The sequence below is a fragment of the Monodelphis domestica genome, chromosome 2, assembly GCF_027887165.1.
Source record: "Monodelphis domestica isolate mMonDom1 chromosome 2, mMonDom1.pri, whole genome shotgun sequence".
Classification (NCBI taxonomy): domain Eukaryota; kingdom Metazoa; phylum Chordata; class Mammalia; order Didelphimorphia; family Didelphidae; genus Monodelphis; species Monodelphis domestica.
In genome coordinates, this window is record NC_077228.1 from 36,513,053 (window position 1) to 36,528,917 (window position 15,865).

At 33.8% G+C, this 15,865-nt stretch overlaps 1 protein-coding gene across 1 annotated transcript in view; it reads left to right on the plus strand.

Moving 5' to 3' along the window:
• HFM1 (helicase for meiosis 1) overlaps window positions 1–15,865 on the plus strand; it is a 125,806-nt gene that overhangs the window by 38,244 nt on the left and 71,697 nt on the right. The window contains exons 7-18 of the mRNA XM_056815364.1: window positions 4,371–4,441; window positions 4,754–4,886; window positions 5,385–5,536; window positions 6,169–6,246; window positions 6,470–6,628; window positions 6,989–7,189; window positions 7,277–7,365; window positions 7,636–7,679; window positions 11,823–11,924; window positions 13,138–13,283; window positions 14,219–14,313; window positions 15,009–15,142. Coding sequence (XP_056671342.1) covers window positions 4,371–4,441; window positions 4,754–4,886; window positions 5,385–5,536; window positions 6,169–6,246; window positions 6,470–6,628; window positions 6,989–7,189; window positions 7,277–7,365; window positions 7,636–7,679; window positions 11,823–11,924; window positions 13,138–13,283; window positions 14,219–14,313; window positions 15,009–15,142 — 1,404 coding nt within the window. The remainder of the gene's footprint in view (window positions 1–4,370; window positions 4,442–4,753; window positions 4,887–5,384; window positions 5,537–6,168; window positions 6,247–6,469; window positions 6,629–6,988; window positions 7,190–7,276; window positions 7,366–7,635; window positions 7,680–11,822; window positions 11,925–13,137; window positions 13,284–14,218; window positions 14,314–15,008; window positions 15,143–15,865) is intronic.

Genomic DNA, 15,865 nt, shown 5'->3' on the forward strand with positions numbered 1-15,865 from the left:
CTTAAGCTACTACCTCTATAGTCTCAAATCAGACTTGATTTGGGACAGGAGTTACAATATTATTATAATAGGAGGGCTTCAGGAGTCCTGGTAACACTTGGTGGGAATCAGTGGTCCATTTCCCTTCTCACTAGCCAGCTATCTAAATTGGGATATTAAAGTTAGATTAACAACTAATTTCAGCAGACTATTTCATTACCTATATGATAATAAAGAAAAGTCGGTTTGTTCTTTGATTTTTTCATTAGAAAGACAGATTACAATATGAAGAAAATGATTTTTGAGAATTTTTTGGTGATTTATTTCCTTGGAGAAAAAAAATTCCTTTATTAAGACCCTGTTAGTTAAAACACAGCTACCCACACCTGTGTAGACTGATTTATTACCTAATAGGAAGTTCATTTGTTGTCAGAGTCACTGGACTTCTATGCTTTATTACTTCCAAGTGCATATTTAAGTAGGAAAGGTAGAAAGGATTTCAAATAATTTGAGATTTTGTAGAGTACTTGAGCCAGAAATCACCTTGAGAACCTTTTTGAGTATTTTAATATGGCTGAATGCTCTCAACAATGCTGGGTTTTTCAGAGTGGTTCTGCCACAATAGTCTTGTCATTTTCAGTTCTGTAGAAGTTTCCTTTTCCCATGATATAACATATAATTGCAGTGACACTGCTGAGAGTTTGTTGGACTAAAGCAAAAATGTGGTGTCAAGTGATGATGGTGATAATAAATGATGTTAGCAGTCAAGTTCTCTGTTGAGCTAGAAAGACTGATTCTTCATCTAGTCTGAAGCAAACATTAGTTTTCCTGAATGTAAATTGATATGGAACTGCCTAACGAGAGAAAAACCAGCATGATATCCACATTCGTGACCTTGTTACAAATAAATATTTCATATGAAAAGAGACATTTTGAGAAGAAAAAATTAGATTCTTTCAAAAGGGCTGTATTGACAGGCACAAAATTAAATTTCTATGTTGGCACAAATACTCTTTTACTGTATAGCTTATACTGTCTGGATAGCAACAATTTAAACAAACTTGGCAGAAATGTGGTTAATGTGCTAAATATATACATAAAATAGCATAATTAAAGTCCCCAGGTAGATATTTTGGGCTGCCTATGTTACTAATATAAGAGAGGTTTCTTAAATAAAAAAAAAAGAAAGGAAGTCAGTCAGTTCACATTTATTAAGTGTGCATGATGTACTAATCTCTGAGGATACAAAGAAAAGCAAAAGATAGCCCCTGCTCTCAAGGAGCTCGTAGTCTAATGTTTATGTAGCATAAAAATAACTATGTGCAAACAAGTTTAAATATAGGATTGATGGGGGGGGGTCAACAGAGGGAAATGAGCTCTAGAATTAAGGGATTGAGAAAAGCTTCCCGTAGAAGGTGGGATTTTAGATGGGATTGATTTGGAGGAAGCTGGAAGGAGATGAGAGAGAAGAGGATCCTATGCCTGGAAGACAATGCATGAAAATGCTTGGAGTGAGAAGATGGAAGGTCTGTTTTGAGGAACAGCAAAGAGGCCAGTGTTGCTGAACCAGCTAGCACTGGGCAGGGATACAGAAGCGTAGGAAGATTAGAAAAGTTGGGGAGGAGCAGGATACTTACCAGAGGACACAGATTCAGGATCCGTGATTCTTGAATGCAGTGGGCAGGGGAAACTAGATGGCAAGGAATCTAGCTCGACTGGAGTGTACATGAGAGATCCGGCATATAGAAACACATCTTTAGTTTCATTTCACCTATTAAAACCAAACCTGTTTCTGCTGTTGAACCATTGGAGAAGGAGGACCAAGAACTGGGGTGGAAAGAACTCTATCACTAATGAGGTGGGTGGGGCGATATCTCTAGCAGGGGCAGTTAGTTGCTGCCTCTAGCAGGGACTGACCTGAGCATGCCGGGGGGGGGGGGGGGGGGGGGGGGGGGGGCCTGGGAGCTGCTGTAGTTCCTGATGCTCTTGGTACCCGGTTGCTGGGTTGCTTCACTGAGATCTGAGGAAGGTGGCACTCATGCTGCCTCCTGCCTCTCCAGGTACTTTGCTAATTCTCTCAGACTGGCTTGCATGAAGGGTTAGCAGTCTTGAAAGGAAGAATTCAAAAGCCTAATTTCCTTATTAAAACGGTACTTCTGAGACGTCATTGAATCTGTGTTCACCTCAGTGTGAGTACTCACTCCCTCTCACTCTGTCCATCTTCCACTTTACTGCTGGCCCACCATATGAATTCTGCAGAAAGAACCATAAAGCCTCATCTTCACCCTGGCCATGTTCTGCCTTTTTACTGCTGTTTAATCCTCCAGAGACCATCCCCCGGAGGAGTTAAACCCCTCAGCTCTGAACTCCTTGGGATCAGGCATCCCGGTGTACTTTCTCTGAACACCTTAACCTTTCTAATTTTTGCTCTAGAGCATAAAGTCAACACTACCCTCGACCTCTGAAAAGGGTATGTCAGTGGACTGCCCTATTGTTCCACTCACTATCTCTGATTTCTCAGACCAAGACACTTTCCCCCAGCCTCCACTCCCCATTTTTACTGTTTCCCTACATTCTAATATAAACTCCTCCCCATGTTTAGCATTGTGCTTAGCACATAGAAAGTACTTAATGAACACTTGTTTTTCTAAGGACATAGATAGAATACAGTACATCTGTGATCTTTTATCTTGTGTGTCATTCTAGTTCATCTTCTGTAAATTTTCTACAAGGATTCCAGCCAGTGTGCTGGGGACTCTTTTCTGGTTCTTTTAACAGCACTGTGGCACAGTATTGGAGAAGCTGAGCTATTCATCCTTCCATCTTACTTTGTAACTAGCGCCCACCCTGATTGTGTTCTTTATGCTACTCCTTGGTTAGTCATATGCTACAGTCTACACACAAACTCACCCTGTGCCTTTCTACAGCCTTTTTGGAAACTGTGATATTCTGTGACTCAGCCATAAAGCACCACTAAAAAGATATAGATATTAAATGTTTGAGTCTTTATTTAAGAAATTAACTGAGCATCATTAAAAGTACTATGTAATTTACCAAACACACTCCAACCTTCTCTCTTCCTGTTCAGTTTTGGGTCCAGATCATTGTCAAGGCGTGATGTTTTGCCAAGAAAAATATACTGATAGACTAAGTCTACTGTTTTTTTTTCCCAATCTGGATAGTTAGGGCAAACTCCTTTGAATGGTTATGAATCTCATTTAGGAGGGTCTGCATTATTTTGAGACCTGAAAAAATAAGCATGAGGGTTATCTTCAAATAGAAGCATCTGGAAGCCCTCGACATCTATAGGCAGATGTCCTTGTATTCAGACTCTCTTCTGGACATCCTCTTTGACAATGACAAACATCTTTGGGAAGTTTATGTTTCACTTAACAATCAGAAGGTCATTGAACAAAGTAGTCTCTATTAAATATTTTAAGGACTTGTACACAATTTTTTTTTAAACCCTTACCTTCTGTCTTGGAGCCAATACTGTGTATTGGCTCCAAGGCAGAAGAGTGGTAAAGGCTAGGCAATGGGGGTCAAGTGACTTGCCCAGGGTCACACAGCTAGGAAGTGGCTGAGGCTGGATTTGAACCTAGGACCTCCCGTCTCTAGGCCTGGTTCTCAATCCACTGAGCTACCCAGCTGCCCCCAATTTTAACATATACATGGAGATACCTTGTTAAAGAGCCTTTTTAGGTGTTATTATATTGAATCAGATAACTTTCTCTAAGTCAACAAGCAATGAACACAGTAGGAACTTATATTTTCTACATCTTAGTGATTATAGAAGTGTGATATGTCATAGCATATCACTTATAAAACTTTGTTTCTTTCTCATCTCTTTATCAAAGATGCTTTTGATGCATATGGAACAAATTCTCATAAATGTGAATTATAATCAGATTTTTCTCCACAGTGAAATCTTTATTTCTACTCTTCCAGGTAAAAGTGATCTTTCCACCTTTAAATTTCTCATAGAACTTTGCCTGGACCTTACCTTTGCACTTGCTTTCTTATTGCTTTTGTCATTATTTGGGTATGTTTCTTTTGCCACTTTATATTGCAAGGTTTTTGAAGAGTAGAATCTATGTCATATTCTTTTTTCTATTTTCAGTACCCAGCCTGGTACTCTGAATGGATCAATTACTCATTTAATGCTTGTTGAATATATGAATGAACTTCATGATCATTAGAACCATCTAGGAAATGGGCAGCCTACTGAAGTAGTATGCTCCATATCTGGAGATGTTTAAGCCATTGCTACTGATTACATGTCAGGGATGTTTAGGGGTGATTACGTGACTCCATAATATCAGGAATGAATTATTAGACAATTTCCTACTCTAAGTTTCTGTGATTCATTAACTCCTTGATATTATCTTAAGCTGCACAATTTAGAAGCATTTTCAAAGAATTTCCATATTTCAACTATATACAGTCCAAGGCTTTGGATGATGTAAGTATAAGATTTTCTTTTACTCAGTGATTATTGTTTTGTATTTAATGAATTTATATTATACTTGAGTAGAGGAGAATGGTTTCTGTTGCTTTTTTATATCTTTTTCTCATAAAAACAAGATGAAAAAAATTATTAATTATATATATTGAATGCTAGTGATAATATGAATTTAATCTTAGGCAAGTTGTCAGTTTTAATATTTTTTTAAAGTTTGTAATTTACTTTTTGCAGTATTCTTACATTATTTTTACTTAAAACTTGATTCCGTATTTTAAAAGTCTCAATATATTGCCTAAAATGTGTCTCTAGCTTCTTTATACAGACAGGAATTTTGTGGTTTGTGCTCCAACTGGTTCTGGGAAAACTACAATATTTGAACTTGCTATAACAAGATTATTAATGGAAGTACCACTACCCTGGTTGAATATTAAAATTGTTTACAGTAAGTATTTTGTCTCTTGAATAAACTGATTTATTAATAATAAAAATATAAATGAAGTAAAAATTATATCTTCAGCAAATAATATTGCCATGTTGTTTTTCCCTGATAAATATCCAAGAATATACCATATTTTCCTCTGTTTACTATTAACTGTTTTCAATATTTATGGATGTGGGAAATGATAAAGCCAAGTTCCCTTTGATTCTTTTCTAATAACATATAAATTGATTGTGACATCAGTTTCAGTAAAGACTTTTTCAGGGTTATAAGTTAAAAAAACCTAAGACAATTCGTTTTGAAAACTTAAATTTTATGCGTTTTAAAAGGATAGCCAAAATGAACATAGAAAATTTATGTTTAATAATTCTGCTGCTTTGAATTAGAGCCTTGGTTGCCTTACATTCTTATATGTAGATTTGCAGTCTCAATTTAGCCATCATTTTTAGCATACTAAGAAATGTCTATTGTCTTAAAATTAAGAATTCTCTTTTGTTACAGTGGCACCAATTAAAGCTTTATGTAGTCAGCGCTTTGATGACTGGAAAAAAAAATTTGGACCAATAGGATTGACTTGTAAAGAGCTTACTGGAGATACAGCCATGGATGACCTGTTTGAGATTCAGCATGCCCATATTATTATGACAACTCCAGTAAGCATTCTTTATAATTTATTTATCATTTAGTTATTAGGCAAATGCATTTTGCTTTACTCCAAAAAGAATGGCTCATAGAAGGGGAAAAAAAGCACTTAGTTGTTGGCTTCAAATACGCTAAATTGACCCAAATACACAAACTTCATAGCAAAAATATTTGGCATAGACAAAAAAATAAATACCACAAAAAGTTACTTACATTAACTATAAGTTTTGAAAACAGATAAAATCAATTAGGTGATAAGACTAATCGATTTAATAAATTTATCTTTTATTATGTTTTCTTTAGGTAGAATTGCATTTGTTAATATCTCTGTGACTTCATAGGAGATATAGCTTGGTATAGTTTGACAAAACAGAATTAATAGAGGAATCAGTGAAAATTTTATGGACAAACCAAAGGAAAAAAAAGTGAGGAGAGGTATAGATTGTTTTAAACCCATTTGCAAGCTTAGCCTATTAAACTCCTTAAATCATTTTTCTTTTCAGGACAGGTTCAGTTGTTTTGGATAAGAGCTATATTGTTAACTAGCTGTGAAACATTTTGTTTCACAAAATTCTGTGATAAAGGTCCTTGTAATTTATTGTTTATTATAATTGCTATTTTAGTGTATTTCAAATTTTTCCAGGAAAAATGGGATAGCATGACAAGAAAATGGAGAGACAACTCCTTGGTCCAGTTGGTCCGACTGTTCCTCATTGATGAGGTATAGATTTCATCATTCATGTCTATATTGAAGGGCAAAAGGAGAATCTGAACAAAAAGGGAAGAATTAGATATTATCAGCTACAACCTTGGTGTCTGCAAGTGATGACTATGCAAATTTATTCAAAGAGAAACTATTAACATCTTCATGGATCTAAGCTGTGAGATTATGTAAAACTAAAATATTTTGCAAATCATTTATTGTGCCTTGCTTTCTTGGTTAGGTGCATGTTGTGAAAGATGAAAATCGTGGTCCAACTCTTGAAGTTGTGGTCAGTCGAATGAAAACTATATCTTCCTTATCTCAAATCTCAGAAAATTCCAGTGCTGCTATTCTGGTGAGATTTGTGGCTGTATCTGCAACAATTCCAAATGCAGATGATGTAAGTTAAGAATTTAACAATTTCTTTTTATAATTTAATATACATAAAGCAGTGCTAATGAATTACTTTATACAATGTATATCACACAACTTAAAAATCTGTTCTCTTGGAGACAAATGAAGATTCTGACTTTTTTCCCATTTGCAAAATGGTGATAACTGTAGTCATACTTCATAGGGTAATTTGAGAACTTTGATGAGATAATATATTTATGGTACTTGGTAAACTTTCTTTTTTAACTAAATTTATGGTTTCATTATAGTCTGAGAGTTTTTTAAGAGGCACTCAGCATAAATGACTTATCTAGGATCACCCAGTGACTTAATACTACATTTTGATATATTTTTATTTTATTTGTAGATTGCAGAGTGGCTTTCAGATGGCAAGAGGCCTGCTAAGTGCCTGAAAATAGATGAGAATCACAGGCCGGTGAAACTCCGCAAAGTCATCCTTGGATTTCCATGGAGTAGTAACCAAACTGAGTTTAAGTTTGATTTATCTCTCAATTACAAAGTTGCCAGTGTCATACAGACTTACTCTAATCAGAAACCAACCCTAGTGGTATGAAGTGATTTGTTGTTTATTTTTTAATGGAATGTCTTTTTTTCACTATGATTAATGTCAAAATTATGATTGATTCATTTGTAGTTTTGTGCCACAAGGAAAGGTGTGCAGCAAGCAGCTTCAGTTCTCTCAAAAAATGCTAGATTTGCCATGACAATGGGACAGAAACAAAGGTATTCTTTTTTCATTTAAATGCTAAAAAATTGTCTGTGGAATGAGTTGGAAAGTGTTTTATCATTGTGACCTTCCCTTGGGAATACACCTACTCTCTAAGTTGTATGACACTGTCTTTATATGAAATATTATTACCCTCTATTTTTAAATATAGTTTTTATTCATTATTTGGGCAAATAATTTGATAGATGTCTGTCAGATTCCAAGATACCTCATAAAAATAATTTTCATAATATTCGAATGATTTTATGGTATCTTTTCTTATGTAGGTTACAAAAATGTACACATTCCCTAAGAGATTCCAAACTGAGAGGTAAGTCTATCCATACTTGAATAAAAATCCACCCAAGTGGTTATCTGGTTTTTGCTTAAAGACCTCTAATGAAAGAAGTCTTACTATCTATCAAGACAATTTGTTACACTTTCGGAAAGCTCTAATTCTAAGGAAGTTTTATCTTATATAAACACTAAATCTGCTTCTTTATAACTTTATGGAAGGACCAAGGCAGAGAAGAAAATAGGATTATTACAGCCCTAGTGATGGATATGAGGCCTTTTGTAAGGCAGCTTAAGATCTTATGAACTTTTTTGGCTACCATATAATATTGGTGATGCATTGAACTTGCATTCCATTAAATTCTTCAGCTCTTTTAAGACCAATGGCTGTCTAGTCATATCTTCCCCATCTTGTATACATGAAGATGATTTTTTTGAACCCACAGATGAAACTTTATATTTATTTCTATCAAGTTTCATTATGTTCGTTTGCCTTCACATTTTAGCCTTTCGAGATCTTTTTGGATCATAACTGTTTTTTAGTGGGTCAGTGATATATTTTTATAATCTCCAAATTTGATAAGCATGACTTTTATGCCTTTATCAAAGTCATTAATACAAATCTTAAGCAGTTCAGGGCTAAGCATATATCTTTGAGCCATTCCATTAGTGACCTCCTTCTAAGTCAACATGAAACCATTAATAACTAAGCATTCTATCCCCCTACTGGGCATTTTCACTTGTCCTTTATACTTACTTATATTTCTCTCCCTTCTCATCTCTGCCTCCTGCACTCCATGACTTCCTTCAAGCCCCAGCTAAAATTCTACCTTCCACAGGAAACCTTTCCCATCCCCATTAGTGCTAATACTTTCATTCTACTGATTATCTCCAATTTACCCTGTATATGTCATTTGTGCATAGTTTTTTGCATGTTTTCTCGCACATTAGTCTCTGAGCTCCTTGAAAGAACAAATTCTGAATGAACTCCTTGAAAGAAAGGAATATCTTTTACCTTTCTTTGTCTCTTTAGCTATTAACAGAATGACTGGCACATAATAAGCATTTCTGGTTCTTGTTTTCAGTCATGTCTGACTCTTCATGAGTCACAAACCCATTTGGGGTTTTCTTGGCAGAGATATTGGTGTGATTTGCCATGTCCTTCTCCAGCTCATTTTACATATGAGGAAACTGAGGCAAATAAGATTAAGTGATTTGCCCAGGGTCATGCAACTAGTAAGTGTCTGAGATAAGATTTAAACTCATGAAGTTGAGTTTTCCTGACTCCAGGCCCAGCACTCTTTTTCACTGTGGCTCCTAGCTGCCCCATTAGTCATGGTTGTGTGAGTAGAAAAGTAACAAATATGAGAAATGTTATGGAAATAGAATTTATAACTATAGACCCCGGGGGGTAGGAATAGAACAAACAGAGGGAATCCATAAAGCACAACTAGTATCTATGACATTGAGTGTAAAGGGATATATTCACACATAGGAAGAAAATGGATAGCAGAAAGGATCAAAAACCAGGACCTGACGGTGTATTGTTTACAATGAGAGACAAATAGTAAGTGAAGGTGAGGGGCTGGAGCGTAATATACTATGCCTCAGCTGAACCAGAGAAAAACAGGGGTGTCAGACCTGATCTCTGACAGAGTGGGTCTAAAATAGATATAATTAAAAGGTCTGAACAGGGTAGCTATATTATGTAGGAGGGAGAGTACTGTGGATAATAAAGCATTATCAATATTGGACCTATGTGTTCTAGCACCCAGATTTTTAAGGAAAAACTAAATGAGATACAGAGGGAAATAGGCTTATTTTTCCCCTCTCAGAACTAGATAAATTTAAACAAAAAATGAATAAGAAGGAAGGTAAGAAGATGAGTAGAACCTTAGATAAGTTAAATAAGATAGGTCTCTGGAGAGCCCTCACCCTGAATGAGGTTAGTAGTTGATCTAAGCCTGAGTATACACATAATCCAAACATAGTTTCTGGTGACAACAATGGCTTAGAGAGCATAAATATTCTGTTACTTCAGCACTCATCATACTATGGAGTTAATCCTACATCCCTGATTGGTTATGGCACTGGAACAACAATTCCATGGGGTTTGACCAAACTGGAAAGACTTGTTTTAGAAAGAGTATGATATGTCCTGGCAACAGATTTTGTCTGCTACCTAAGGACCACTCGAGCAAAATATGGTTCTGGTAATATGTTAACTAAGAACCAGGTGGGTTAAAATAATTAAATTAAATGTTGATGGGAGTATGGAGAAAGAGGACTTATATTATAATTGCTAGAGCAGCTGTGAGGTTTTTTTTTAAGAAAACAAGATGAAATATATATTAAGAGCCATAAAGCTGTTCATGCTCATTGACCTAAAGATCACATTACTAACTTTAGGCCCTAAGGGCATTATTGAGAGGGTAAAAAGGTATGTATTATGAAAATACTCATGGAAGCTTTGTTTGTTATGACAAAATAACTGGAAATAACACAAAACATAACAAATGGGAGAAATTGCTAAATAGACTATGATAAATGAATGTAATAGATTCTTTTGTTATTAGAAATGACAAATATTGGAAATATAAAGAAAACAAGGAAAATATACTAAGAGAAGAGGATAATAATACATAGCACAATTACATTTAAAAGAATAACAGCCACAAAATCAAGAGAAAAAAGTATCCAAGTAAAACAAATTCAAAGAAAAATCAAAAGCAGAAACTGTTTATATGAGCATACATATACAATTTACATATTTTTAAAAATTGTAAAGTATGAGGAATTTGTGGTCTTGCACATAATTTTTATGCATTTTAGTTAATTTTTTTGTTGGTGATGATGGTTACTAAATGTATTTTTAAAAAAGAAATGATTGAGCATACTATACTAAAAAAAAGAATGCCTACTATTGTTTGAAAATTCATCCATGTATAAAAATAAAATTATAGAAGTAAAAATAAATAGAATTAATAAGATTTGACAACTGTTTTTATTTGGGAGTCAATGAATAAGGAGGTTGAGAATTTAAGAATGATCCCAAACATGCATTTTTGTTGTTTTTAACATCCTTCACCAAGCTCAGCTTATTCTGAGATGAAACTTAGAATATTGTTAAAGGACTAAGTCATATTTCTGTATTCCTCCTTCATTACTTATTCTTGCTTTTATTTTCTATAAGTCTTTTTAGAAATCTAAGTTCATTAATTATTTCTCTATGTATCCACATTGACTACTTTGAGCAACCCCCATTTATCCTCTTCTTTGCAACTGATATCTTTGGTCTTCAAAATTTCATCTTTAAGAGTTTACTAATAGTGAGCTATTTTTTCCAAAGTATGTGTGATCATGGGATCCTGCCTAGCCTTCCTCCAAAGACTTTGAAAACTGCTCTCCCTGAATCCATAGTTGTCATTTATCCAACTTTTTCCCCCTCTTTTCTCACAAATTCTAAATTTGGGCATTGACTTTCCTGCTAGGTTCCCGTCATTTCTACTTCAGCAATCCATTCTTTGTTAATAAGCATCCAATCTGAAATAGTCATTCTCCTTGTTGGTGCTTTTACATTTCAAATTATGAAACTGTCATTAAAACAAAGCAAGGAATTATTAGTTGTTCTCCTTTGGAGAGCAAGAGAACTGTAGTAGATATCTGGATAATTGTATTCCTCTGTGACTACCAGGCTTATGATCTTTTCCCTATCTATTTTCTCTTTCCATGTAGTCTATCTGTGTACTCCAGTGATAATATTGCTTCCGTTGATATTTATCCAAATCTGCACTGCTGTACTTCTTCCCTCTGGTTTCTGAATTTTCTCACATGCGTATATTTTCTTAATATGCAAAGCCATATTCTTTCTCCGGTTACCCATTCTGTTCATTTGAATCAGGTTTGCCCTTTCAGTGTTATTTTCCAGTAACAGGGTCCCATTTCACCAAATCATTGTGTAACCTTTAAAATTAAAATTATTTCCTTGCCTTAGGACCACTGTGATGTTAGCCATATTTTATATACATTATACAATTGAAGCTAAAGATTTTGTTGTTAATGTTTTATCTTCATTTATTGCTGTTTAATTTTGTGAGAACTTTTCAGATATGGGATAAAATTAATGAATTTCCTATAGAAAGTAGAGCAATAAACATGAGATCAAATATTTTATTCATAGATCTCTTAACATGTGGTATTGGTTACCATCATGCTGGTATGGAGCTATCAGACAGAAAAATTGTTGAGGAAGCATTTACAGTTGGAGATTTACCAGTCCTTTGTAAGTAAACATTACTATAGTTATGAGAATATTTTTTAGAAAATGCTTTCTGAGAAAGGAAAGCTATGATTCTGTTACTCTCTTTTTAGTCCTACTTTTGTCAAGGAGTCCTGAACAATTATCACATCTATAAATGTTCACACACATAAAATGCCTAAATGTTAACAATACTATAGCAAGTTTTAGGATGCTGGCCAGCCTTACATAGATGTTATCCTTCATACTACCACATGACTCCTTCCTATATTTAATATTACCATGTTAAATGTTATGGCAATACAGGGTTGTGTTTGGATTGTTTTTTATTAAGCAATAAAATTGCACCCCATTCTCATTAATTAGTTTGAGTCCTCACTGCAATTCTCAAATATTATTTATTTAATAAATTGGAAGAACTTCTTTTCCCAGTAGAAGATGCTCATTTTTCTGTATTAAATCCCTTAACCTTTTAGAAATAGGTAAATGTTAAAGATACTGAATATATAACTTGAAGAAATGAATGATAAAATGAACATATTCATAATTATTTTCAGTATTTTAATTGTGAAAGAACACCTCAAACCCTAACTATAAGGACAGATGACTTGTTTTCACTTCTGTAAACATAGTTCCACTATTCAGTTCACTTCAGATAGCAAATAACTTCTCTCAGTATTCTTCATATTTTTCTCAAGATGAATTAAATTTAATTTCTTGGGAAATAAGTTATTTTAGTCATTTTTTATCTTTTCTAGCTGTCACAAATAATCTTTCAAGAATATATCTGCAAAATGCAAGTTTTTTGTAAACTCTTCATAAAGTTATTTTATAGTATTTCTTCATAAAGAACATGACAGAAATTTTCCTTTACCTTTTTTCTCTCTGTTTTCTCCATATCTTCCACATATTCATTTATTCAAATTAAGTCCACATATACTTTCCTTGACTCTATAGGGAGAAACAACTCCTAGAATAAAAATTGTGACTAACTCCACGCTGCCATCCAAAACTACTTTTCTCAACATTATGTTTGACCCTTAAGGATATAGTGGCAGTATATGTAGTCCATTTTGTAGAAATTAGTGAAATAGATGTTATAGCATCCTGTAATAAAAACTTGAAAAATAACAGTTTAATAGACAATTTTTGATGTGTACAATTTTATAAATTTTAAATGCCTTCCTAAAATGAAAATTATATAGTTATGAAATTACTGTACCTTAATTTGATGCAGTTACTACCAGTACCTTAGCTATGGGAGTAAATTTGCCAGCCCATCTTGTAGTTATAAAGTCTACAATGCACTATGTTGGAGGAATGTTTGAAGAGTACAGTGAAACAGATATTCTGCAAATGATTGGTAGGGCAGGCCGCCCTCAAGTAAGTGATTCTACTTTATATACAATATTTTAAAGAATATTTAGTTCCACTTATTTTTCAGTGTACAAAAGATTTAAAAGATTAGCTTAGGTTTTTAGATTGTCATATAGTATTTGTCATGGTATTGATTGCTAAATCTAGTTGCAATAATATGAATTAAGACAAGATTGAAAAAGTTCTTTTTTGCCATAGGTTTTGGCATGTTGTCTCATTCTTATCATTCTTTTTAATGAAATTATTATTTCTATTATTTGTTTTTTAACCTCATTCTTTAAGATTGTTAGCCTTCAATTGCTTTTGGTTCCCATGCCCCTTATTATATTACAATTTTCATTGCATTGTGTCCTGAAAAGGGTAACTTTAATAGTTTTGCTTTTCTGCTATAAATTTTTTAAGTCCTTTCAACTTAGTTGCCCCAAAATTTACCTTCTTTTTCCTTAAAAAATATACAAGAATTCTAGGTTCTCTCTTCCTTACTCCTTTATACTAAATTGAAGGATAGTGGCAATAATATGAGATTCCCACAGTAGAGTAGAAAATAAAAATGGGCCTTAGAGCATTACAGATTTTTTTAAAAACTTTGTTTTACAGGGAATTATTGTAACATTTAGTCGGCTGCTCTAAAGCAGCATTTTATTGAAGCTTAGCATTTGAAGTGAACAAGCACATTGAAGCTCTCAAGGTGATGTGGTTCTCTGCACACACTAGTATTTAAATATTGCCACCTTTCATGGAGAGAACCCATAGCCCTCGTGCCAAAGTACAAGGGTTTCAAATAACAGACCATGCATAAAAACATTTGCTAGGAGCTCTTGGTCACTTACCCAGGATGCAGGACTGCCTGAAAGAGAGATCAGAGTATTTTTGGAACCAGGCTGCCTTATTCTAGAGGGTTAATATGAGGATTTTCTGCTGCATTTTTGGATCTCTTGTAGTTTGACACTACGGCCACTGCAGTTATCATGACTAGGCTAAGTACAAGGGAGAAGTATGAGCAGATGCTAACTGGCACTGATACCATAGAGAGCAGGTATGTTGTAGACAAACAGACTTTCTAAAGATAGTCACACTGAAAGTCATTTTCTTTCTTTTCATATGCTCTACTCTAACTTGGCTTCAGAAAGGAAATGTGTCTAGTTTTTTAGAATTTCCTAAGCTTATTCTGCATTATAGAAAGACTCACGAGGTTTTTAGCAATTCTTTGAGGGATTTGAAAATTCCCTATTTAATTTAATTTAATAATAAACATACTAATAGAAAATCCATGTGTTCTCCTGGAAATTTGGTAGTGGGTACAGGTCAATAATTTCAATGAAGAGTGTTTTTCCTTCTCTTCAGTTGCTTCTCATATGATATAGACATAGCCACTAAAAGAGAAAAACAAACTTTGTTTCTGTAATTTCTCTACATATCTGTAAGGTTTTTTAAATTATGCATTATTTGTGACTTAATAGCAAAAGATCTGATGCAAATCTGAAGGGTTTATTTTCATTATTACCTTGGATTTTTCCCTCATAACTATATGCTCTCTAGTCCATATAGGGTAGCAGAATCTCCCAATTATTAAAATTGAACAGACGCTTCACTCTTAATAATTAATTTTGGCCTTTTATTATGAATTACCATTGAAGTGACAATAATGAATATGTTGTAATTGTTAACTTTAAAAATAGAAGTTTTGTCACTGCAATTGTGTTGTTAATGGGAGTTTATTTTTTTACTTAGTTTGCACAGGCACCTAATTGAACATTTAAATGCAGAAATAGTACTGCATACCATCACAGATGTCAATGTAGCTTTGGAATGGATACGATCAACCTTGCTTTACATCAGAGCCTTGAAGAATCCAGCTCATTATGGTTTGTTATTATGAATCAAATATAATAAAGAAAGTTTTAAGTTAGTATGTGTACTTCTACCATAGAGAATAGATTTTGATACTATTTACATATTGCAAACATTTAGTAAGAGTGGCAATCCAAACTGACAAAAAGAAAATTTAATTACCCAATTTTCCTTATTCTTGCCATTAAAATCACGTTTGGTTATAACATAGAAAATAAAGAATAGACTTTTAAGAGAAAATTTCAACTTTAATGTTACTAAAGGAAAATCTTTTAACATTCTCATGTCTTTTCTTTGATGTCAGCATTACTAAAGGGTTCTAATTTTATCACTAGTTTTCAGTTTATATAGGATGTCAAAACATGCTTATATTTGCATCAGAGAATGTTTTCTATTAACATTTGCTTTTATTTTATACTTAGTGACTTCTGTGATATTATTTTATATTGTAAATGGGATAAAATAAAAAATGCTTTGTTGCTAAATATCAATTTATCAAATATCAACCTGACCTATGATAATGTGGTAGTAGATATTAGAGACTATAATATTCTTATAAAATATGAAATTTGAGATTTGAAAATAAGGCTAGTTTTCCAAATAAAGAGAATAGTAGTTTGCCTTATATACTCATTTATTCTTCACAACATTATTGAGCACCTACTGTTTTTAGGGTGGTGTGCTAGATATGACATAAATCATAGGATCAGAGATCATAAATCTGGGACTATGGGGAC